Here is a 24,887-nt window from a genome sequence, read left to right as displayed (position 1 = left end):
CATCATTAATCCTAGTCGTACCGCGATGGTTTCTAGTCTTGCTATTCTTTCTTCTTCCCTCTTTTCTTCGTCGATGTTCTTATCTAGTTCCGCCATAGATTGCAGGCGGAATTGGGCCCACCGTTTCCCAATGAGTACACCTATCCCAAATCCGGTCGACGCGTCGCCGACCCAACCTACCTCGGTTGGCTCTTGCCTTGCGATCAGCCTTGTCGGTTTGAAATTGGACAGTGTCGTAAGCCACATGTGTAGATCTTCCTCAGCGTCGGGGGGTAGCGGGCGGGCCGTCTCGCGGTGCACCCAATTCATGAGCCATCTATACAGTCCACATAAGTAACATCTTAGTTGTGGCAAGATGTAGGCCACATGGTTCAGCCTGCCCGCGATGACCTCCACGTCGTTGTACGCGAAAGTCGCTCCTATCTCGAGAAAACTTCGAATCTGATTGATCCTCTTAGTTAGTTTTGCTTCTGGGAGCCGTACGGTCTTGTCGGTTCCGTTCCAGACGAACCCGACGTATTTCTGTTCTTCTAGAAAAGGTGAATACTTCTCCTTATTTGTTTTTACGCCCAGTTCGTCGGATCTCTTCACAATGTCGGCCATCAGAGTTCCTGAGCTTGGTCTTTTGACAAATAAATTGTCATCTACCCATCGAAAAACGTTTAAAACGTCGAATTCGGCCATCATAAGCTCCTTCCAAGCGTCTGCCGGCCTGCCAAAAGAACCGCAGCCTGCTACTCCCCCGAAGGTTATCCGGGTATCTAACAGGAGCCAATCGTCGAAGTCTCGTACCATGAGGTACGGCCATTGAGCTGGTGCGGTGGGGATCTGTCGGTAGGCTTTCTCCCAGTCGAAGAGAGCTAACAGTACCGGTTCCTTTTGTTCTTTGAGGAAATTAGCAACCGCGTTGAAGTCGTCCCACGACGTTTTGAACTCGCTAGCGTCTACGAATGAGTTCACGGAGGGGATTCCGGTCTCCCCTCGTGGGAATGAAAGGTCATTGATCGGTCGAAGGGAGCCGTCGCCGTTAATCACTGCTCCCAGAGGATTTGTCCTGAAGAAGCTATACCGCTGTTGGACCTGATCGTAAGTAAAAGGCCCGAACATCCTGCCTGCCTCCAATTCCTTGCGAATGGAGGCTTCTATCTTGTCTTTTGCCATCAGCGCCGACGTATGGTTTGGAGGTGTGAAGTAGGGTAGATCCTTCGACAGCCTGTGTTCTGGGATTCCCTGGTCAAAGCCATCCCGGAAGCCGTCCAGTACGTCTTGGAATCTCGGGAGGAGGTCCGCCTTCCGTAGCGCGACTTCCCAGGCGCTGACCTTCATCTCGCATGAGACTTCTGATGGCCATTTTGTCTTGCACTGTTGATGGTCTACGGTCCTCGCTTGTCTGTATCCCATTTGCATACCATATTCTTTTGGATCGCTACCCGCCTTGTGGTTGTCTTCCTCTTTTCTCTCACTGTTTCTCACACACGATCACAAAAATTCCACCGTCAGGTTATGATCCTCATTCATGTATTCTTTGCACACATGTAATGAGGGCACCGCCCTTAAGGGCTCGGTGCTGGGCATACAAAACAATAATAAAGGAGTAGCGCTAACTAGTAAGCTTTCCCTTTCCCATAACTGCCCCCTGCTCCCCCTCCTCCACCACCGCCGTTCCCTCCTCCGCCGCCGCCCGATCCCCCCCGTCTCGGTCGTAGCTTTGCCCCCACTTGCTCCCTTTGAAACCTCCGTCCTTGCCGCCTGGCCCCTTCGGGTTGCTGGGGCCCCGCGGCGTTTCCGGTCCAGGCTTGTTGGCCGGGATGATCGCTTTACCGGGTTGCTGTAGGTGGAGAGGTGTCTTGCTCCCTTGCTCGTCTTTCTTCCTAGCTTGTTGACCGGTTGTGGGGTCCCAACCGAACCGGCATCCCCCAGCAGCGTAAGGATTGTCAGTGAATTCGGTCTCGCCAAACCTGACCGTCTTGGCGTGGACTTCCTGCACGATTTTGGTCCGGAAGACTGAGATGTTCGCGACCAAGAGCCGCCCCCCTTGAACTTGCACCCAATGGCAGAGAGCGTTCATCCTTACATGGATGTCGTACCTCAGTGCAGTCATGAAACCTTCTCGCCGTATGATCCCGTCTGCGTTCTTTTTGTGCGCCACCAGCCAGTTGGCGAGGTTCCTGTGAGTAGGTATCCTGCTGACCGCCCGAAGAAATCCCTGGTGGTTGACGGACCACTCTTGGTACGTCTGAAGGTACTCGCTTGGGTACGGAAAGCCCATGTAGCGTAACCTATCCCCGCTAGCGTCGTCGGATTTGTTTCTTTTCTCTGCGTGGTGAAGGAATGCCTGTTCTTGCCACCACTCGTTGAAGATCGTGAGTGGCAAGGGGGCTCGGAATTCGGCGAGGTTCTTTGCGAAGAACTGGGGAAGGCCGATGTCATCATTATTTGGAATAGCGGTGTCGTCGAAAAGAACCGCCGCTTCTGGTCCCGAAGAGATAACCATCCCGTCATAGTCTCTAACCTTCGGGGTGACTGCCGGGGCTGGGGTTGGGACCTTGAAACCGAGGTGCTGGTCGGAGGGGGCCGGGTTGCCCAAGGCAGCGGTCGGTGGCGGGAATGAAGATGTGCCGGTCGACTGGGCTAGGCCGGTGGGCCTCTGGGCTGGTGGGTTCGTGGGTTGTGGTACTGCGGTCGCCTGGTTGCTCGGAATGGTGCTGCCGAGGCCTTCGCAGATCCTGAAGAGCATTGTTGCCTTCTCTGACAGCCCTGCCGCGTCGGCTGCTAACGCCCTCTCGATGACTTGCAGCATGGTACCCTGTAAATCCGTCCTCCTTCTCGTCCCCCCTATGACCCTAATCTCTTCCTCCGCATTGACCGGATTTCCAGCTAAGCGAAATAACCGTCGCACCACGTTAGCCCCTGCTGTTTACCCCATCTGTACTCCCAACCACCAGCTTCCAACCCCGTACTTACTGGTTCCTTCCCGGTTCCCTTGTCCTCCAATGCCTCCCATTACCGACTCCTCCAATCCCCCTAGCCCTGCTTCTCCCTCTTCCTCTTGATCCTCCTCACCCCCCCCGACCGTCCTCCTTCCCTTGCTCCCCTGGTCTTTTCAAAGTCGCTCGGGTCGATCTTCTAGTGGCTGCTTTCACGGTTACCTTTTTCGGTTTCTTTGGCGGGACCGTTATTGGTTCGTCCGCAGCCCCTTCTCCAGGTTGTTCTTCTTCTGGCGCTGCCGGCGCTTCCGACTCGTCCTGAGTCCCTACGATCCCTTGCGATACCTGCCCCTCCGTCGGCTTGTGTGCCCGAGTCGCCTGTCGCCAAGCCAGCCGCCACTTTCACCGCTGAGGTCGCTGCTGCGATCGAGTTGAACATTGTGATTAGCTTGGGTTGATTTAAAACGAAACCACTTAGTTTGGCGAAATTTTCCGGGAAGATTTCGGCGCTGTTGTGCTCGGCGAGTCGTGTTCTACTGCCGGTCCCGGTTGTTGGATTTCTGCCGGTACCGGTTGCTCCTTGGCCAACTAGGTTTGGCCCGTCTGGGTGCGCCTCGACTGCGCGCTGCGGGCGCTTCTGCCCACGCACCGAGCAGGTGCTCCACTGCCGCCCTCCTTGGACTCGACCCACCTCCCGCTGCGCTCCCGGTAAGCGCCCATGAAAAACAGCTATTGAAGGGAGTCTACATCCAATTTCTGAGCAACGGTGCAACAAATACTATACATGTATTTGTATATGGCATGTATTGTATTGTTTTGTATAGCATATACATTGTATTTGTATTGTATTTTTTATCCAATACAATACAATGTATTTTTTGCATAATGTATTGCCCTCCCCAAATGTAATATCTTGGGGATTGGCACGGTCAATAATTTTTTTTTGAAATGTATTGTATTGTATTGGGTGACCAATGCAATACAAATACACCAAGACATTTTGTATTCAAAAATAAATACAATACAATTTATATGCCTATACAATACACATATTGCATTTGTTGCACTGTTGTTCTGAGCTATACCGGCCATTGGGGGGATCTCACACTCCCTTTGATCAATAGGCTGTATCTGCCATAAAAAGGAGTACACTATCCCTTTGATGGCTGGTGCAAATCTTCCATCAAAGGAAGTGGGGGAGTGGGAAATCCTCTTGATGGCTGGGTTGTACCAGCCATTGAGGAGACAAAATCACTTTGATGGCCAGTAAAAACTGGCCATCAAAGGGAGTTTCCCACTAGCTGCATCCTACAGGTCCAACTGTGAAGTAGGCCAGAAATTTCACAAGATCCTGTTCAACCATTTCCACCCTGAAGCTTGCCCAAATTTGAGGGTGAAATTCATGTCTGATTTGTAATTGCCATCAAGAGTAGTTGACAATCCCATCAATGACTGGTATAAATTAGCCATCATAAGCAGGTTGCCTCCAATTAACCAGTGCTCTGTACCATCCATGAGGAGAAATTCACACTTCCTTCATTGGCTGGGTTGTAGCAGCTATTGAAGGGAGTACACACTCCCTTCAAAGGCTGGTAAGACTCTGCCATTAAAAACAGTGCACACTCCTCTTGATGGCATGTTTGTGTTGGCCATTGATGAGACACTCCCTCAAATGGCTAGTACAGCCCTGGAATCAAAACTCTGTCAAATGAGGTTGGTAAAAACAGTGATTCCAAGACCACACTTTTCCACGCACTTTATAACTTAAGGTACAATCCTTGATAAGGTAGCCACTACTCAGGTCTAGTGATGATTAACTATTAAACTGTGGATCCCAGGGGATCATGTGTTTCCAGTGGTCAGGCAATTTGAAAAATTGATGCTAATTACATCACATTTGAACAATGTTTGGCCTGAACACAATTTTTGCAACACGTCAGGCAGGTAAGAGATGATTATGGTGTCTTCCATCTCCTCCCACTTCAGGTCTATCTGACAGAGAAGTTGTATTGTACCACCCTGAAATGATAACCAGGAGATGCATAAATCTTGAGGTCCCCTTGTGGCTCAATCAGTTGAGGCTGCCTGGTCACAGTGAAGTTGACCAAGATTGGCCTCTTCTGATGGACACATGAATTTTAGGATCCTCAGCTGGAACAACCATGGAATGTGTTCCAGGTTGAGTCAAGCTGGAGTTGAGCATTGGGTGAGGTGAAGTTATGGAATTTGCCATGAGGTTAGGATGAAGATGATATCAGCCTGAGTTGAACATGACATCACTATTGACACAAGCTTAAGTTGTGTATGTGGCACACATGTTGCATGCTTGATACCCGCCAGGGTTGCTGATCAAGGAAGTTAGGGTCTGGCACTCTCTAGAGAGTTTCACACTTTCTCCCCTGGTGTGTAATTGTAGTTCAAAACAAAGAATTGGAAAAAGGTCCAGTTGCTCACTTTGAGGCCCAGGGGGGGCCTACTTTCCACCCGGCCGGATGCTGCCGGATTCCAGATGTACACAGAGCCCTGTCAACATCCAACCCAACCCAACATTCAATTGGGTAGTGCCGGATTACCCGCGTGGGATATCCGGTAGATAATCCAAGATATCTGTTAAGAGACCGCAGATCACACCAGATATCTGAGACCCAAGGCTCTGAAACCTGCAGATATGGGCTGATATTTCGGATCCCACATTCTTACATACACCACAGAGTGCACCCAACCACGATCTGATGTGGGAGCCAATGCGGGGCAAACCTTCCTGCCCCCGCTTTGATACATATTTTGGTGTGCTCCACAGCGCTGTGGTGATCCAGATCTGTTGCGCGCAACAAAACTGCCAAAACCTCAACTCACAGTCTAAAATACTTGCATATGATACACTTCAAGGATAATTAAATTTCCCAAAATAAATACTCAAAGTTTGAGGTTGGGAAAATCATTGAAAAAAAATCACTCCATACTGAAAAAAAATGCAAACTGAGCATGCTCAGCCAAAAAAATAAAAATGTGTCAGACTGAGTAAAAAACAATGGGGCACATTTTTAGGGTGATTTGTTGGAAGGGCCTGCACAAGGCCCACATGGGCCCCTAACAGGCCTGTTGAGCCCATTGAAAAAGTAGTATTTGTTTGGAATTCCCATGCTCTGCTCAAATGTGAAATGGGTTGAGCTGAATCAAAAATGAGGGGGTAAATTTTTGGGGAGATGTTTTGGATGGGCCTGAATGAGTCCCACATGGCCCCCACAAAGCCCACTGGGCCCATTGAAAGAGTAGCCTTGGTCAAGAATGCCTATGCTCAGCTAAGAAACAAAAATGTGTCAACCTGAGTAAAAAACATGGGGCCACACTTTTGGGGAGGGCTTATTGAAAGACCTGCATCAGGCCCGTCAGGGCCCACCCAAAGCTGGTTTGGCCAACCCAGAAGTAGTCTTGGTTAAGAATGCCCACATGATGTTCCAGAACAGCACCAATTGACCACTAATCAACAGAAGATATTGAAGGGCTTCTGACATCTGTATGACATTTGTGCACTCACAGAATGTATGTCCAGGCCCTTTCCTTTCCCTTGGAAACCTGTTTGCCCATACGGGCCTGATGCAGGCCCGTCCAAAAAGCCTCCCCAACAATGTGCCCCTAGGGTTTTTACTCAGTCTGACACATTTTTATTTCTTAGCTGAGCATATGCTTTCTTAACCAAGGCTACTCTTTCAATGGGCCCAGTGGGCTTTGTGGGGGCCATGTGGGCCTCATTGAGGCCCACCCAAAAAATCTCCCCAAAAATGTACCCCCATGTTTTTTATTCAGTTTGACCCATTTCACATTTTAGCAGAGCATTGGAATTCCAAGCAAATACTACTTTTTCAATGGGCCCAACGGGCCTTTTAGGGGCCCATGCAGGCCTTGTGCAGGCCTGCCCAACAAATCACCCAAAAAATGTGCCCCATTGTTTTTTACTCAGCCTGACACATTTTTATTTTTTTGGCTGAGCACGCTCAGTTTGCATTTTTTTTCAGTACAGAGTGATTTTTTTTCAATGATTTTCCCAACCTCAAACTTTGAGTATTTTTTTTGGGAAATTTAATTATCCTTGAAGTGGATAGAATATTATTAGAGAAATAGATTCTACATACAAATCTAACCCTAGTCACTCACTTCAACTACCCAGCTAGCTTTTTTAGTTTAGAAAGCTAGCTCTTTTAGTTTAGAAGTTATTTATTCTAGTAGTTTTGACATTGTTGGTTCAATTGAAGTCAAATATTCCCCATACTTTCTGGGTAGCTTATTTATTTGTTAGAGAAGAGTTAATTATGATTTCAACAGCAGATGAACATTATTTAGGATTGCTTACACATGCACAAGCAGTTGAATTCTGGTGTCAGCCTTAGAGTCAACATAGTTGACCTAAAGCTGCCTTTTATTATATCTTTTTAACCTTAAGACATAAGGTTGTTTTGACTTCAGACTCTGATTTCTTATGCAATTTTGACCGTAGTGTTCACTGATCACTTTCCAATATCTCTACTCCTTCATAGAGTTTGTGGTTTGTGACATGTATGCGCAGCGGCACTGTGTAGTCGCACCTGGGCGCTCCAAACCACATGTACATGTGTGATTATGTAAGCAAACTCTGAAAATTTTCGAATTCAGGATCCCCCTTGCCTGAGGAGGATCTACAGACTTCAGACAAGCGGAACCACGCCCCAGATAACCCAGGATTGCCACCAAAGAGGATACCACGCTCCCAGTACACCTACCATCACAGGCCCCTAGGATATTGACAGTAAGTATACTATTTCTTTGAACCTTGATTATCCAGAGTGCTACTCTGTGTCTCTTGATTGCTTCTTCTTTATTTCTCTTCACACCAACCCCTCCCAAGGACAAGGTTACTCTGTTAATCCTAGACTTAGTCTAAAAATCAAAGCAGATTAGTTTACTATTCTGTGTCCCCCCACCGTCTCCTTGGTGCGTGTGGAGGCTGTAGCCCTTGTTGGTCTGGCACAGCTGTCCTTACCACTTTTCCAGGTGGTTCAAGTTGACTTTGAGGATCCTCTTATAAAGAGTAGTTAGACCCCCTCCAGATCATATCTTTCTCTCTCTCTTTCTCTTTCCCTCTCTCTTTCTCTCTCCTTCTGTTTGTAGTTCTTTTGTAAGGGTTCTGTGAACCCTCACTGGAAGGATCGGTGGGACGGAGGGCCAAAGGCCAGAAGTCTATAAAAAAGAATGTAATTTCCTGAGATCGGCCGATGAAAGGAGGAGAGGGGTGAAGACCAGCTTGGGGAAGAAGAGAAAGTGAGAGAAGTCAAGTACAACAACTTAAATAGAAATCCAACTACGTAAATGAATATGCATATGTGAATCTAACTTAGTTCTGTCTCAGTAAGGGTGAAACCCTTACATCTTTATCCCAAGAAATAAAACCAGTGTTCCCCTTCTTCTCTTGTGTTCTTTTGTCACTTTAGAGGCACAGGCTCACATCTGGAAAGGTTACAGAAAGAAATCACAGTATGGCACTCTGTAGAAAGTGCAACAGATTCCCCCCTGGTGGTTCATCCAACATCTTCAAGGTTGTATTCATGTTGACCCAGAAATCATGCAGGTTCCAATTGTTGACACCAATCACTTGGGGCTTAATCTGGAGTGCCACTTCAAGTTTGGCTGCTCTGTGAGCCGCGGCTCCTGCAAACTCACAGAGAGTATCACTCAGGTGTCACGGACCAACATTGACCGCCTACGTTGTGGTGTGCCAAAAGTGTTTCAAGTATCAAATCACATAAAGTCACAGTTTACTATTGAGAAGGAGACATATTTCTAGATGTATTATTGCATAATTGGATTCTACAGGTCATTTAACCCCTAGTCACTCACTGGAACCACTAGGCTAGCTGCACTCAGGCAAAAGTTACGAGTATTATACTGTGTTCATAAGCATAATTACATACTGTAGAGATATTTTGATAGTACATAGCATAGAATTAGACTCAAGGACATATTTATAGTGTATGTAGTGGCGTGGTTTGGCTCTGCCCATGGCATTGTTCCACCTGTGGACAACTCCATGATTGTTGTTTGGCTCCACCCACGCACCATGGCATGGTTCCACCTGTGGACACCTCCAGGGTTGTTGTTTGGCTCCACCCACGTACCACAGCATGGCTCCACCTGTGGACACCTCCATAATTGTGTAGGCGCCATGGACACCACCACGTGGACACCACATGGACACCACCACCACAACCACGTGGATACCATATGGACACCACCACCACAACCACGTGGATACCATCACCACATGGACACCTGTGTGGTGGTCACACCAGCAAAAATCCCTCACAAGGATCCCCACCAGCAAAAATCCCTCACATTTTACTATAAAAGGAGGAGATTTTCCCTCCTCAGTTTTCAGCATGCCACTCAGGCAATCCTAACCAGAACACACATCTCACTCAGAGCTACAAGTCACATCCACATAAATCCAGCAGTGTGATCTCAATCAAGTTGCCCATTAACATCTTTCATGCCTCAGAGTAGTTCTAAGTAGTCAAGTAGCAAGCATCACCCACTTGTGCTCTTAACAAGTCAAAGTGATCTTAACCCATTGTGCTCTTAACTGAAGGTTAAGGAAGAGGGCAAAGACACTTTGAATAGTTCACATATAACATCAGTTCTCTCAGAAGTCTTGTATCAGTTTATCTCCACTTTCATATCACAAACATATCAAACCATATAAAACATATCTTACGTTTAGGCTCATTTCCATTATCTGACTCAAGGCTGCTGTAAACCACTCTAACTCCATTTCCCTTACAAAATCCACTTTTCCGCTGAATTCAAGTTTGATCTAGGTCTGATAAGAGACTGCTGCACATAGGTTTCTCTATCATTAGTTTGCCACAACAATAAATAAATTTGTTGTGAAAGCTCTTGTGTAGTATCATAGAGGGGCAGGTCTTTCAAACCACCCGTAACAGTTGTAATAGCTTCTTACATCTTTGAAATATTATAACTGGTATTTCCCCCTCGCAGGACTGCCACCCGTCCCAAAGGAGTTCTCACAACGTAGTCCCCTCATTCCCGCTCCCTCCTAGTTTGGCAGGGAAGCACTGAGACTTCCCCTGAACTAGGCAAGTAGCTTCCCCTTACCTTCTCTCTCTCTTCCCTTTCTTTTATCCCTTAGAGCATCTCCACCTGGGGAGGTAAAATGGGGTTGCTAAAACCCCAGGATGGCGACTCAACTTTTGCATATAGCAACCTGCAAGACTCTGGCACCCACCCGTGGGTGCTATAATACACATACGCACTAGAAGCACCCCCCAATGACCAAGTCATCAAAGGGAGCTACAGCGCTCCATGACCATACAGCCGGTCATTGATGACTCACATATCACACTAGCGTATGAATAAAGCTCTTGCTGACCAGTGTAGCCGGTTTTTGATAGCTTGAAAACCTCCCTAAGACCAACATTGCCAGTTATCAAGAGCTCTTGATGACTGGGTGTAGTCATCAAGAGCTCTCTTGATGACTGGGTGTAGTCATCAAGAGCTCTCTTGATGACTGGGTGTAGTCATCAAGAGCTCTCTTGATGACTGGGTGTAGTCATCAAGAGCTCTCTTGATGACTGGGTGTAGTCATCAAGAGCTCTCTTGATGACTGGGTGTAGTCATCAAGAGCTCTCTTGATGACTGGCTACCCCGGTCCAGTAGCCAGTCATCAATTCATCGAGAGAGCTCTTGATGACTACAGCCAGTCATTGAGACAGCTCACTATGACCGGGGTAGTGTAAGGGTCCAGTAGACCCTCACTGATGAAGACAAGGAAACCGGGGCCAAAGGGGACGAGGCCGGAGCCTTTGGGAACTTTCTAGTTCCAAACGGTGGGGGACTCGATTGCAAAGGGCTAGCCGGGAGAGAGGGAAGCTCTCTCTGGTAAGTACAACTAGACAGAATGAGAGAAAGTGGAAAGGAGCTTACCTAGCCGGGAGAGAGGGAAGCTCTCTGCCGGACTAAGGAAGCAGAGGGTGAAGACTAAGTACAAGGGAGAACTAGGATTATGTAATCTAGTGACATGTCTGTGTAAGCCTATGGTGAGCAGGGCTTACATTCTCCCCTCCTATAAAAAAATAAAGATGGGGAAAATTAACAGTAGGAGTGAATGATAGAACTGGGAAGTGGGTGGGAGACGCAAGGTTCGAGGGCGAGGGGGCCTTATGGCCAGTTGCGAGGTTCGAGGGCGAGGGGCCGTATGGGCCAGTTGCAAGGTTCAAGGGCGAGGGGCCTTATGGCCAGTTGCGAGGTTCGAGGGCGAGGGGCCGCATGGGCCAGTTGCGAGGTTTGAGGGCAAGGGGCCTTATGGCCAGTTGCGAGGTTCGAGGGCAAGGGGCCGTATGGGCCAGTTGCAAGGCTCAAGGGCGAGGGGCCGTATGGGCCAGTTGCGAGGAGTCAATGGGGATCCCAGGTGATGTGGGGGGGGTCTCAGGGGTCATCGGGGAGTCTCAGGAGTCGTCGGAGAGGAAATGGTGCTGTCAAGGAGAGAACGGGGTCAGAGATGGAGGGGGTTTATGCTGAGCACTCGAGGAGGCCTAATGGCGGTGGCAGCGCGCGGGTCGGCGAGGAGGCAAGACGTTGCGCGAGAAGACAGGGGCGTGGCGAGTGATTGCATCCAAGATGGGGGGAGAAGGCGAGAGATGACGCAGCTTCAGGCGGTCAAGTTTGTCAGTGGCGAAGGCAATGAGGTCAAGGAGCTGCTGGGCCGGCGATCAATTGGTTGTTGATCCTTTTGGTTGGGAGAGAGAGCAAGGACAAAGGAGGTGGTGACGTCGTGCAGGTTAGCGTAGTCTCTGGTGGCGGACCGCCAGCTGAGGGGTGGTCTTCAGGCGATCGTGGACACTGGTGGGGCCGGAGGCGGCCATCAGAGCCTCTGGGCAGACGGCGGAAGATTGGAAGAGCAAGTTACCGGCATGGGCTTGGGTAGGGGAAGAGTTGTTGAAGAGGGTGCGAGGGCAAGGGAGAGCGGGAGGTGTCGATGGTGGAGTAGCCTATCAGGCGGTGCCAACGTCTCTGGGAGACCGCACGGACGGTCTCTACGGAAGAACAATCGGTCCGGTGGTCGTCGACGTGTTCGGAGGAGGGTTGGAGCGGGTCGTAGTGGGAATGGGAGGGGGAGGGCATCAAGTTACGGCGTGCGTGGGTGTCAGAGGCGAGCAGGATGGATCCGATCTGGTGCCCATAAGCGGGGGGTGGAGCGAGGGTGCCGGCCATGGGTGCCAGACCCCATTTCTTGACGTTAGCCTCGATGAAGACAAACCCGGCTTGGCCAAGGTTGACGTGGACAGCGGCGGGCCCGGTGGCGCCGACGGTGGGGAAGCTGGCGGCGGGTGGAGCTAGACCAGCGGCGATCCTGGTGGGCAGGAGCAGGCCGGAGGGCAGCAGGATGGAGGGGGGGAGGAGGGCGTCGAAGGTGGTGCCGAGCAGACTCTCGAGCACATATCCGGTCGGGGTGGGCAGTTGGTGGTAGAGGAAGTTGAAGGCGGAGGCGAGGGGGGCCTGGCCGCCTGGGCGTGCGGAGGCGCGGTGGAGGGGCCGCAGGACGGGGGCGTGGATGTGGTCGAGGGTGGCAAGCAGATGCAGCGAGGGCTGGGCGACGAGCAGGCCCAGGATGGTCTGGATCTTCGGGCTCCGGAAGCCGTGGCCGTCGAGGTTGTGGAGGAGCAGGACGATGTCTGGCTGGTCATGCTGGCGGCGGCGGCTCAGGAGGCCGCAGAGGCACTGGGCCTGGGCCTCGAGGGCCTCGAGCGAGCTCGCTTTCCGGGGCGCATGGTGGTGGGGCTGATCTTCGTCATTGGAAGACGCGGGGGACGGGTGGTCGAGGATGATGGCCTCGAGCTCGGCGAGGATGGCGGGGAGGGTGGCGTCGGCCTGGAAGCCGTTGATGACGAGGGCCTCCCAGCCGAGACGGGGGACGAGGTGTTCGTGGAGGAAGTGGTTGAGGGCGGCGCGCTTGCTGCCGAGGCCATGGAAGAGGAGCGAGAAGCCCTGGCGGAGCTTGGCGGCCCACTGGGGCCAGTGCTGTTCGGCGGGGCGGAGTGGCTCCGGGCGGAATCCGCGGAGGAGGTCGGCAGGGGCCCGGGGCGTGTGGTGCTCGGAGAAGAGGCTGGCGGTGGTTGGGGATCTGGATGAGGCTGGTCGGCTGGCGAGACGTTGTGGGTGCTGGTGGTGTTGCAGGCTGCGTAACTGATTTCTGTTTTTGGTGACCGAATGCCAATGAAGGCCGGCCCACGTTGCCACAGGTACAAGGATTTGCCAGATAGGTCACGGTTGACCAGGAGCAGAGAGTTTTCCGATCAGATTCAGTGATCCAGGTACATTCGGAACAAGAAAAAAAAAGTGTAAGGGTCCAGTAGACCCTCACTGATGAAGACAAGGAAACCGGGGCCAAAGGGGATGAGGCCGGAGCCTTTGGGAACTTTCTAGTTCCAAACGGTGGGGGACTCGATTGCAAAGGGCTAGCCGGGAGAGAGGGAAGCTCTCTCTGGTAAGTACAACTAGACAGAATGAGAGAAAGTGGAAAGGAGCTTACCTAGCCGGGAGAGAGGGAAGCTCTCTGCCGGACTAAGGAAGCAGAGGGTGAAGACTAAGTACAAGGGAGAACTAGGATTATGTAATCTAGTGACATGTCTGTGTAAGCCTATGAGGAGCAGGGCTTACAGGTAGCCAGTCATTGAGAGAGCTCACTATGACCGGGGTAGCCAGTCATCAAGAGAGCTCTCAATGACCGGTACAGCCAGTCATCAAGAGCTCCAGTAATTGAGAGAGCTCTCAATGACCGTCTCAATGACCAGTGAGCCAGTCATTGAAATAGCTCCTGATGACCGGTATAGATGGTCATCAATGTTCTTGATGACTGGTATAGCTGGTCATTGATGTTCTCAATGGTTGGTATATGTAACCGGTAATTGATAGCTTTTGATGCTCTTGATGACCGGACAGCCAGTCATTGATAGCTTGAATTGCTCTTGATGACTGTTTTGATGGCGGGTTGTAGCTGTTCTAGGCTTGTTGTATTATTTGGGTTGGTGAGTTTGGAGGGGGGATGAGCTGGGATGAGTTGCTATTGAGTTGCTAGCGGGTTGCCAGATGTAGCAACCCAATGTCAATTTTCACCTCCAGAGGCAAAATAGAAACTGGTTTGCCACCCCGGGTGGGTGGTGTTTTTTTGGTTTTGGGTTGGTAAACGCCGAACTTAACGCAAGTCCCTCCTTGGGGGAGCACAGCAACCTCCAAAGGAGGGACTTGTGCCCAATGTCCCAGATTTGGCTTGAGGCTGCCCAGCCAATTGTCCAAATTTCCTTTTGGACCCATGTATCACCTGGTACAACTCTGATTTCCTCACAGCCTCTAGTACCATTAGAATCAGAATTTGTTTCTACATATTATTGTGTTTTACAAATAACAGCTACCCATATCCCTTGGAAAAGAATTGGATGTAAAAAATCCACCTGAGAGCCTATATCCGGCCCAATGTTCCCCGGATAACCTGCCCAGCCTATACACATGAAAATACAATTTGACATCATATTTCATTAAATTTCTTGGGAATTCTGTATTCAACAAGACCTGTCACTGTTAAGTCCATACTGAACAAACCCACGTCTGACCTTGACCTTTGGATGATCCAATGGCTTCATCGCATTGCTCAAGACAGCCCCTCACAGGAATGGTCGCTGAAAAGCGAGCTTGTGACAAATTTACTTGAAAAAATGTGTATAAGAAAGCTGAGAATCAGTGCTACAATATGGTATAGGAGGCTTTGGATTTTAAGCCAAGGAAAATCTGTAAAAGAGATGTAAAACAAAAATCCTGATTTTCTGTGGAAATGTCCCCAGCCTCAGGCAGAGATTGGGACTTTAGTGCTAAGCCTTTGCGCCTCCTCGGAGAGGCTTAGTTAAGCTCGGGTAAACCCGGGATAGCAACCCGGTTTACCTCCCCGGGTGGAGATGCTCTTATACAGCAAAAGCGAAAAAGCTTGCGGGTGCGGGAGGCTGAAAATTGCCTGCTGCATTTCAGCCACCTGTGCAGCTCCGCTGTACAGGATGTCACATCGCCTCCGGGCGACTGGTTGAGCTTGAGTCGCGTGTCGGGCCAACTGTTGGGTGGGGCACGTAGTCCTGGCAAAGCGGCCGATGGGGGTAAAATTGCACCAGGATTCCAATGGTGCAACCCTCAATACCCCAATGTTAATAATGAAGGAAATAGAATTTTTCTTCCAATGATATTCCTGTATGCAGCTTGACATACAGGACCTATACAGGCTTGAAGGGCAGTGGCTGAGATTCCAAAATTGGGCCTGCCGGACCGCAAGCTTTTTCGCTTTTGCTGTATGAAGTTGTATATACGGAGGGAAGCACTGAGACTTGCCCCGAACTAGTGCAACCTCCCCTGCAATAAACAGACACTAACTTAACACAAGTCCCCTCCTTCCAAGGAGGCGCAAAGCGCCTCCGAAGGAGGGACTTGAATATAATGTCCCAAATCTTGCGTGAGCGCAACCAGCCATTTGGCTGGGGAGGGCATTACAACCCCCAAATCACCCACCAGCGCTCTGATTCTGGTCACGCCTCCCAGACCATTGAAAAGCTTGTGATTTTTTGGTATATGTACGGCCCTCAAAGCTCCGCATTTCCATAGCATTAGGAAACTGTGGGGATGGATAAGTATTGGGCATTGGAGTGATCCGCCCAATGCAAGCCCAGATAAACTCTTGGATTGATCCACTCCTTATGGCATAAATAGCAAAATGCATACATTATAAGCCATAAGCGCCACCGATTGCAAATATGTACATATTTCATTAAAAATACAATTTAATACTTCAAGAACCGTGGGACTCTCCCTGATCCGACAAGAGTGGAATCCAGCGGGTCATCAAAATCTAATTTCCCAAATGTGTAAGTGCCCTTGCAAAAATAGCAGCTGAGCAGGCCATTTATGGCTGAATTTCCCCCAAAAACATCCAGCAGATGCTCAAGATGGGCAGCTACAGCTGTGCCAAAAGGCATTGAAGAGAGTTTATTTATTTATTTTTAACTTTGTGCTGAGTTTATTTTTTATCATTTCTCTGCCAAAATTTGACTGTCCTCAGGCCGCGGGTCGGACTTTACTAATACAAGCAAGCCTCTCCTTCGGAGAGCGTCCCTTCGGGACGCGGGGTCGGGCCCCCCCGACCCTCCGAACGAGAGGCTTAGTTAAGCTCGAAACAGACAGAGGTTCTAGAAGCTGCCCTCGCCCCGAACTTAACACAATTACCCTCCTTCGGAGGTCGCGTAGAGACGCTTCGCGCCTCCTCGGAGAGGCTTTTTTAAGCTCGCCCTCGCCCCTCGTGCCTCGCCCTCGCCCCTCAATCCTTGAACAGTGAAGCCCTCCCCATCGAGAGCTTACAGGCTCTGCATGCCGAGTGATCTGGCGTGGTTGTAGAGGAGCCTCAGTTGATCAAGACTGAGGCAGGCGACAATCAACAAGATCGTGTCAGCCCCATAACATCTAGCCTCGTCAATTTGATAAGGATCGATGATAAAATCTTTGCATAATATTGCTGGTCGGTTGGGCGCGTTTTCGACTGACAGGCGGACTTCAAGCATGTCTAACAGGGTACCCTTGAACCACTTGGGCTCGGTCAAGACTGAGATGACGGATGCGCCAGCGGCGGCATACGAGACAGCGATCGCGGGTGAGCTTGGCGTGGTTGGAGTCATGAAAGAGCCTTTTGAAGGAGATACACGTTTGGACTCGGCCATCAAGGCTACCTTGCCGGTCGAGGTTTGGCGAATGCGTTCATAGAAGTCGATTTGGACTGGTGGGACATTGGCAGCAAGTTTGCGCTTAAGGTCGGTGGGCCGGATGGACCGGGGATACACTTGGCCTCAATGAGATCCTTTATTTACTTTTTGCACGCAATTTTTTTCCAATGTTGTTTACTGATTTGATGATTCGGCGGGTGCGGTGGGCTTAGACTTGGGAGTGAGAGAAAATTGAAAGTCGGGATTTTTGGACCAGTGGCCGGCTCAAAGATTCAAAAAAAAAAAAATCAATATGAAGGGTTTGCTCTCTTCAAAAAGGATGCTCTCGGGGTGGTATTGAACTGATTCGATAGTCAGCAGCTTATGTCAGACGCCCATGATGATCGAGGATTTGTCGTCAAACGGAGCAGGGTCGTTGGCCAGCTGGGGATTTGAATTGGTCCAGCAGGTCACCTCTAGCTCGGAGGGTAGGGTGCCGAATCGACCGGCAAGGCTGTGGTATCGGGTGCACTGGATGTGCGGAGGGAGGGCTTTGAAGAGACCTTTGGCGTCATGTGAGACGAGCGAAGTCTTTCCGTGGACGATCTCTCCAACTTTGGAGACTTCACCGCCGAAGGCCGAGTAGATACATTGAAGGCCCATACAGATCCCAAGAATCGGAATCTTGCCAGCATAATGATGGATAGCTGGGATCGAGATTCCCGAGTCGGTAGTAGGATGACCGGGACCGGATGAGATGAATAGATGGGTGAGGTTTGGGTAGGAGGCTATGAGTTCATCCAGGGTACAGGCTTGAGAGCGGATGACGGAGACAGATGCGCCGAGTAGACAGAAGTATTGATAAAGGTTCCAGGTGAAACTGTGGGCTGGCAGCAAAGCAAGTTAGTCAGGCTGGGTAATAGAATGCCGGTCATTGACTAGGATTCAGGTACTTTGATTGCAGAAGCTTGCATGTCATATTTGTCAATAATCAGCACCTTGACTTCACCGGCCAGCAACGATGTTTTGGTCATTGTGGTCTTGGAGGGTTGTGTCCGACGGTTTTCTGGGATCTGAATCGGCCAGTATGGGGTCGGCGCATTGTGACCGCCACTCCCGCCTGGGCACCCCAGCCAGCCGATTCAGGCCAGGACGATTTAGCCTCAGAGTAGAATTAGTGCCCGCAGAACTGTCCCTCCAATTTCGTTGTTGGGCCCGTTGATGTGTCGGTTGCTGGCTGGTCTTCGGCGCGGCATCGTGCTTATTGGACGGTCTCCGGTGATTGCTGGCGGACTGGCCAGGTGGCAGCCTCGTTGCCGGGACCCAGCCGAATCGGCAAACGCACGCACGGATTGTCGGTGAAGTCGGATTCAATCCTTTATACGGGGTCATGGCCCTCTCAGCCTTCTCCATCCATCTTTGTGCTCGCCAGTCGCTTTCACCTCAATCCTCGCCTTCGACTCAGCGCCCTACCACAAAGTTCATATATCATAAAATGGGTGCCTTGAAGGAACCACTCCCGACCATTGAAGTAGAGGGCTGCGCCCAAAACACATGTGATGATCGGTTATGTATCTGCCGAGCACCAGGCTCAGACGAGGAAAGAACATTGATTGATATTGACGTAGTTCGAAACATGTCGGTCTTGCGATTTCTTCCTGTCTTTGCCTCACTAAACTGACAGTCTTTTTTTCAATAAAACATTCCGTGATTACTTTTGTTTTGCAGAATTATAGGACTAAGTGATGGCTTGACAGTACCCTTCGGGCTTACTGCCGGATTATCATCCTTAGGCTCCTCGCGGCTGGTCGTTGTTGCTGGAATGGCAGAGGTACGCAATTTCCTCTTTTTTCCTGGGTTCGGCTCCCTACAAAAAGCTTATACAAACATGTTCTATCACTTGATTACATTAGCTAATTTCCGGGGCAATCTCGATGGGAGTCGGGGGATACCTTGCCTCTGAAGCCGACCGTGACCAATTCAGATATCGAGAAAGACTGATTCGAAAACGAGTAGCACACTCTTGCTCGAACGCGAAGGATCGACAGGTGCAAGAAATCTTGCAACCCTTTGGTATCAGTCAAGGTCTTTGCGGTATGGTTAGCAATGACTTGTTAAAATTTGAGTATCTCAGAACGACCTCCTCTGATCAGGAAAACATCTCATCAAGCTGGAAGAAGAGTACACTCGTATCCATTTTACTGAAGCTATTTTCAAGAAGGACGCCTGATTACGACTCAATTTCACGCGAAAAAAGTGCGGACGAGGAAACTATACAACTCAGCGGATTTGAATCAGAATCTTTGGGTCTAGGCATGACACAATTTCTCCTTAAGTATGGTGAAGGCGTGGAAGAAGTTTCAACATATCAGATGTACCTCTCGGCATTCACAATTGGGTTTTCTTACTTGTTTGGGGGGCTTATTCCTATGGTCAATACCTTTTCTATTTATTTTGGCCATTTAGAAAGTTTGTTGACTAACGGTTACGGTATCTATGTACTTTCTCATTATCAACAGGCACCCTACTTCTTTGTTGAGAAAGCAAATGTTGCCTTATTTTGGAGCATTGGTGTTATGGTATTAACTTTGTTGGTTTTTGGATCACTTAAGGTAAATAGACAGAAAGAAGGAAGCAAACTTCAAAATTGCAATTGAAATTGACAAACCAGATTTTTTTTCTCTACTTTTCATCCAGGCTTACTTCACTGGCGCCAGGATTGGTTTTATGGGATACCTCAAAGGAAGTTTATCAACAATTGTTGTTGGTGGAGGAGCGGCTGCTGCTAGCTACTGGGTAGTGAAACTCCTGGACGTTAAAGAGTAACCGACTGATCATGAATATTATTCCACCAGAGGTGGATCATAATTAAGCTATAAGTAATGCAGAATTTGTTGAATTGAGTCTCTTTGTCTTGATTGTTCAAAGCACAGACAAATTAAAAGTCATGCAACATTTGAAGGTTATTTTTTTTGCAAACCAAGCATTGCTTCTTCTCTGAAAAACTTGGATGTCTTTCTTGTTCACTTGGCCATAATATTGAACTTAACTAAGTCCCTCTCTTGCCTGAGGCTTTGCCAGAGGAACTTATGACTTATCAGGAATCTTTGGATGAGATAAATTTGGTTTTTGATGGTGTTTTCTTTGAACCACCAGAACTCAACCCTGATAACACAAAATTTTCTAAGTTTCTGGTGGATGGTACCCTTACATCTTCCCTTACTTCTGATATAATTTCAGAACCCCTTTCCTCCATCTTCATCTCTCTGTTATTTTTTGAGAAGTCTCATTTCTGAAGGAATGGACCGGATCACATAGAAAAGGTCCGAGTGCATTCAGCCACAGCGCTGTATTTTTATAGAACTAGGGAAAAGCTGCGGCAGGGCCGCGGTTTGGAACTTAAAATTAACAGGAATTTCGGAGCACACATCATGTAGTGACGGCAAAAGGCACTTGAACAGGGATATGGCCAAGAGTGGTGAGTCAAAGGAAAAAAAGTGTATAGCCGGTGAGAGACTCCTGTCCGTGCTAAGCGGTGACAGTCGTGTGAGGGGAATGGTGCTGTTTAGGCTGCCCTTGTGGCGGTGGTCCGTAGAGATGAGCGCGGAAAAAGATCAAAGATAGCTTTTGGTTGGGGTGGTTTTGAGATGTTTGTCGGGGGTTTGGATCCTCGGCTGCGGTTGTTTGTTGTTGTTGAAGGGATGGGAGGCGATCTTAAGGAAGAGGAGGAAAGGGGATCGCGAAACTCTAGATGAAGAAAGATTGGCGAGCTGCGCTCGAAGGTTTGAACTCTGAAAATATGATCTATAAACTCTTGATGGTCCGTATTCTGGGGATCAGAATGCCATGCCTCTCCCATCATCCAAGTTTGGCGAACTTGGACTCCGGGAGGCGACCTGTCACATACATTTCATCACATCCTCCGCGCGCTACGCGCGCACACACAACACAAACAGCAGAAAGAAACAAGGAAACGGAGAAAAGACAAAGAGACACAGAAGAAGGGATGAAACACAATGAGATGAGACAGGAAGAAAGAAATGAACCAGAGGAAAAGAAAAAAAAAGAAAAGAAAAGAGGAGAACCAGCAGAGCACTCAGGACAAACAAGAACAAACAGAAAAAGAAAGAAAAAGCCAAAGAAAATAAAGGACAGATGAATAAACCCAAAGCAGATGCTGTGTTAGGACCAAGAAAAGGGAAGGAGGATGGGGGACTGAGAAGGAGAGGAGATGGAAAGATGGAAAGAAGGAAAAAAAGGAGGGGGGGGGGAAGATCTTGAAGGAGGGGGAGCCAGTTGGAGGTTGGAAGGTGATGAGGAGGGATGAGAAAGGATCTTGAGGTTTTGGGTTCTTGTTACCTTGATGAGTCGTGATGATCCTGGTGGCAGAGATGCTTCTGACTAGCTGGCCACGAAATGGGTCACCACACCGGGAGTGGCCTTGAATAAGGGATGACTTCAAGGATTTGGCTCACCACAATACATACACAGCAGATGATTTTGTTTCAAAGGCAACTTGCCAGGTACACTCCACTCAACCGCTTGATACCAAGTTGAAGTCAAACAGTCAACTTGGAATCTGGAATTCAATTGTCTGTTGGGCAGATCAAATTAGGAACTTTCAAAAGCACCAAATACAGACAGATTCCAGTTGTAAAAGCAGTGTGGCCTGATGCAGTGAAACACATTGCAAAAATTAAAGAACATAAAATGGATTAGACATGAAAGGCAACAGGTGCACTCAGCCCCTACCATCCATTTTGTGGCCCCAGAAATGCAAATTTTGTAGTGTGAATCTGAAAAATTCTGTGAGCTTTGGCAGATTCCCTTAATGTTACATAAGCAATACCGTCCCAACATCTCAAATAACTGAACTCATGTGCTGGAGCTGTACCCAGAGATACCACCGCTCTCCCTGCAAATGACTTGCAAAGAATAGATGGCTAATGGTATTGAAGGTGGTCCTGGGGATCTGTGTTTCCAATAGAAATGCCATGGCACACCCTGGTACAACAGCTTCTGGGCTAATTTTGCAAAGAATAAGAATATTTGTTGAACAGTAAGTATGAGCAAAGAATATGAACCCGGGCAACAGTACAAAGATAAGAGAAGTGTCCCAGAGGAAAGGGATTAGTCTCATCAGATGAGACTCCTAGTAATATGTAGGAGTTGACAAAGAGATGGCTGGAATTGTGGAAGTCTGGCCCAAGTTTGGCAATCTGATACAAAAGAGTAGGAGAGACAAGATATCAGACTCTATAAAAGATGGGCACAAACAGCTACAGATTCAAGGTATGCCAAGAGTCGCACCACCTTTTTCTAGTCATGATGGTCAACAGCATATCCTATTTGGATGTTACCAAAGAGCTCATGCCAGCCTTCCTGGCTTGGGTCAAGCCTTATGACTCCTTTTACTTTGTGGTCTTCCTGTTGATTGGAGCATGAAGCTCTTGGTTCTTCTTGGCCTTCAATTGTTGTCAGTGAGGGTGAAATTGACAATGATGATGGGTGCTTGTGGAGGTAGGCGCCGTACTGGACAATCAGCTTGAGCGCAGCAATCCAGCGTTTGCGGAGGGTTTTGCGTACAGCAGATGACTTATGGTGCCCATTGATCCTGAGCAAGAAGGTGAGTCTGAGCTGAAAGAAGGGTCTATACGACCTGGCTCTGGCTTCCTGTCTTGTGGCCCTTTGCTCCACCCAGCGCTCCTGGTCTTCTTTAGAGAAGCACGAGCTGAGAGTCTGGATGTGGGATGAGATGAGCTGGACAAGGCTGACAAAGCGGGAGGGGATGGCGGCGAGCAGGAAGAGGCCGGTGTGTCTGACCAAGAGGCTGGTGGGGAAGCTCGGGCTGAGCAGGGCTTGGATGTTAGGCTGGTTGTAGGAGAGCGAGACAATGGAGATTGTGAACTTGGCCGGAGGGAGGAACTCAAGGGCGGGCAAGGCTGGGCTTGGTTGGTTGGGGCGATTGACAAACGGGTGCTTGGGCTTCGGGATATTGGAGTATCTAGGGGCGCATAGGTCAGGTGGACCGGAACATTTTTGGCGGTTGGGTGGTGCCGGTGGGAATCAAGCCAGAGCTTAATGAGACGACTCAGTTGCGCCTCCCAGTCCGACCGGCAAACACACAAAAACATCCACATTTCATTCTTTGACACCTGGCTCAGATTCATCATGGGTGATCTGGACCCACAAATATTTGCAAATGGCTCCATGGCGCAACAAAAAAACACAGACCGGAATGGTGTGAAATCCTATGAGGATTATAACAAGAAACGGGCGGGGACAGCTTTTAAGTTAAAAAAGTCCCTTGTGGCTGTTGGGCCACTGGCTTGCCAAGCCATCGCAATGGGTCCTGACTTGAGACACTTGGCTCAAGCTGGGGACAGCTTTGGTGGTCGCAGAAATGCAGGATGATGTTCATTGAAGAAGTGAAGCAACTCCCAACCAAACCCTCCAGTGCATTGACGTGGCTTGAGAGCAGTGTAGGGAGAAAGGAAGAGAGACTAAGAGCGGTCATAAGAGTACAACAGATAGCCGGACCTTTTACCTATACAGGATGACCGGAGGCTACATATTACCTTAACCAGAAGCCCAGGCTTCGCAGCTTAGAGGACCAAGCTACTTCTTTTTGGCGTATTAAGCAGGAATGCATTTGAAGATTGCTAGACGGAGTGTACATGCGCTTTCAGCCGGGTAGAGTAATTTATAAAATGTACATACAAGCAAAAAGGGACAAATTTTCTGCCGGGAAAAGTACTATGAAAAGTAAACAGCAGCAAAGAAGGCAGTGGGTGGGTCACAAGTTACAGGCATTTGCTCGGTGGTGGGCGCCAAAACACAAAAGAGGTGATGGTTCCAGAGAACAAAAGACACAAAGATTAATATAAAAGGAGGAGCGTTGTGAGGGATTGTGAGCGTATCCCACGCGGGGAGGTATTGATGGCTTGGCCTAATTATCGTCCTCCCCGCGTCGGATTAATGATCAACAAACTTCTTAAATCCACCAGGCCTGCGCTTGCTGTATTTTTGGGCTGCGCCAGTAAACCCAATAAAGGGGGAACTGCTGCCCAAAAATTGCACCAAGTACAAGACTGGTGTATTTAAGGAGTTTAATTCTTATTTTCTCAATAAAATTTTTAAAAAATTTGAGATAAGAAATAGAGAATCTGGAAAATGTGCAAAATATGAGAAAAAGCGTGTGATGTATAAAAAGTTGGTCTTGTGAATCATGGTTCAGAATTACATGAGATATGGTGGATGTAACAAAATGAGGACTAAAATATCTGGTTCTCTCATGCAAGAACCTAAGTACCTCTGGCAAAGCCTCAGGCAGGGACTTAGTTAAGTTTGCTATAATATACGGACTTACTTCGCGCACTGCGGAAAACTCTTCGCGCACTGTGGGGGTTGTCTTCTTGACGTCCCGCCCCCAGTGCGCGTTTTCGCCACGGCTCTTCGCGCACTGTGCATTCCCCCAAAAAAATGGCTTGCATTTCTTGAGATATTTTTTGATGAATCAATAGAATGACTTTTTATGATCCCCCTAAAAAATAATCAAGTCATTTAGGGGTCTCCTTGAGCCTAGATAAAATTGACATGAAAAAATCATATTTTAACACGGCAGGGACCTGTAATATCGCTTCCTGTGCCCCAGTAGCCCCAAAAATTTCACAGTATCATGGCACATGTGCAAATTCATGACCCAATAATTTTCAGAATTTTTCCCAGAGATATAAGGGGTGCGCGGCAGGCTTAGTAGAAAAATTACTGCTAAATGTATAGCTTTTTTGTTACACACCCAAACAGTCCCAAAATTTCAGAAATGTTTGCATTGTGAATATTCTCCGCGCCATAAATTTCTTGGCAATAGTGTGTCATGATAACATGAGATGTAGTGTGGCGGGCTTAGTTGGAAAATTACTGCTAACTTATCTCATGTTTTAATGACACACTATTGCTAAGAGCTTTATGGCGCGGAGAACATGCAAAATTGAAACATTCCTGAAAATTTTAGACTGTTTCAGTGTGTAACAAAAAAACTATACATGTAGCAGCCATTTTCCTACTAAGCCCGCCGCGCACCCCTTATATCTCATGTTATAATGACACAATATTTCCAAGAAATTTATGGCGCGGAGAATATCCACAATGAAAACATTTCTGAAATTTTGGGACTGTTTGGGTG

At 48.6% G+C, this 24,887-nt stretch overlaps 4 protein-coding genes across 4 annotated transcripts; 2 read left to right on the top strand and 2 right to left on the bottom strand.

Annotated features, from left to right (window-relative positions):
- Positions 1 to 2,699: 2,699 nt before the first annotated feature.
- PtA15_10A711 (uncharacterized protein) lies at positions 2,700 to 3,053 on the top strand (the record flags this gene model as incomplete). The annotated part of the gene is made up of 1 exon (XM_053160916.1): positions 2,700 to 3,053. One exon carries the CDS (start codon positions 2,700 to 2,702, stop codon positions 3,051 to 3,053), a length of 354 nt encoding a protein of 117 aa, XP_053024842.1.
- A 73-nt stretch (positions 3,054 to 3,126) lies between these two features.
- PtA15_10A710 (uncharacterized protein) lies at positions 3,127 to 5,460 on the bottom strand (the record flags this gene model as incomplete). Its single annotated transcript, XM_053160915.1, has 2 exons — positions 3,127 to 3,463; positions 5,405 to 5,460. The coding sequence occupies 2 exons, from the start codon at positions 5,458 to 5,460 to the stop codon at positions 3,127 to 3,129; spliced, it is 393 nt and encodes a 130-aa protein (XP_053024841.1).
- Positions 5,461 to 13,976: 8,516 nt separating this feature from the next.
- PtA15_10A709 (uncharacterized protein) lies at positions 13,977 to 17,736 on the bottom strand (the record flags this gene model as incomplete). Its single annotated transcript, XM_053160913.1, has 4 exons — positions 13,977 to 13,981; positions 16,423 to 16,804; positions 17,096 to 17,589; positions 17,712 to 17,736. 4 exons carry the CDS (start codon positions 17,734 to 17,736, stop codon positions 13,977 to 13,979), a joined length of 906 nt encoding a protein of 301 aa, XP_053024840.1.
- A 356-nt stretch (positions 17,737 to 18,092) lies between these two features.
- On the top strand, positions 18,093 to 19,528 carry PtA15_10A708 (uncharacterized protein; the record flags this gene model as incomplete). Its single annotated transcript, XM_053160912.1, has 5 exons — positions 18,093 to 18,340; positions 18,431 to 18,533; positions 18,616 to 19,134; positions 19,222 to 19,314; positions 19,400 to 19,528. 5 exons carry the CDS (start codon positions 18,093 to 18,095, stop codon positions 19,526 to 19,528), a joined length of 1,092 nt encoding a protein of 363 aa, XP_053024839.1.
- Between the last annotated feature and the right edge of the window lie 5,359 nt (positions 19,529 to 24,887).

The sequence above is a fragment of the Puccinia triticina genome, chromosome 10A (assembly GCF_026914185.1).
Source record: "Puccinia triticina chromosome 10A, complete sequence".
NCBI lineage: Eukaryota > Fungi > Basidiomycota > Pucciniomycetes > Pucciniales > Pucciniaceae > Puccinia > Puccinia triticina.
The sequence above is the reverse complement of the archived record's forward strand: the minus strand, read 5'-3'. Positions and strand labels throughout refer to the sequence as shown.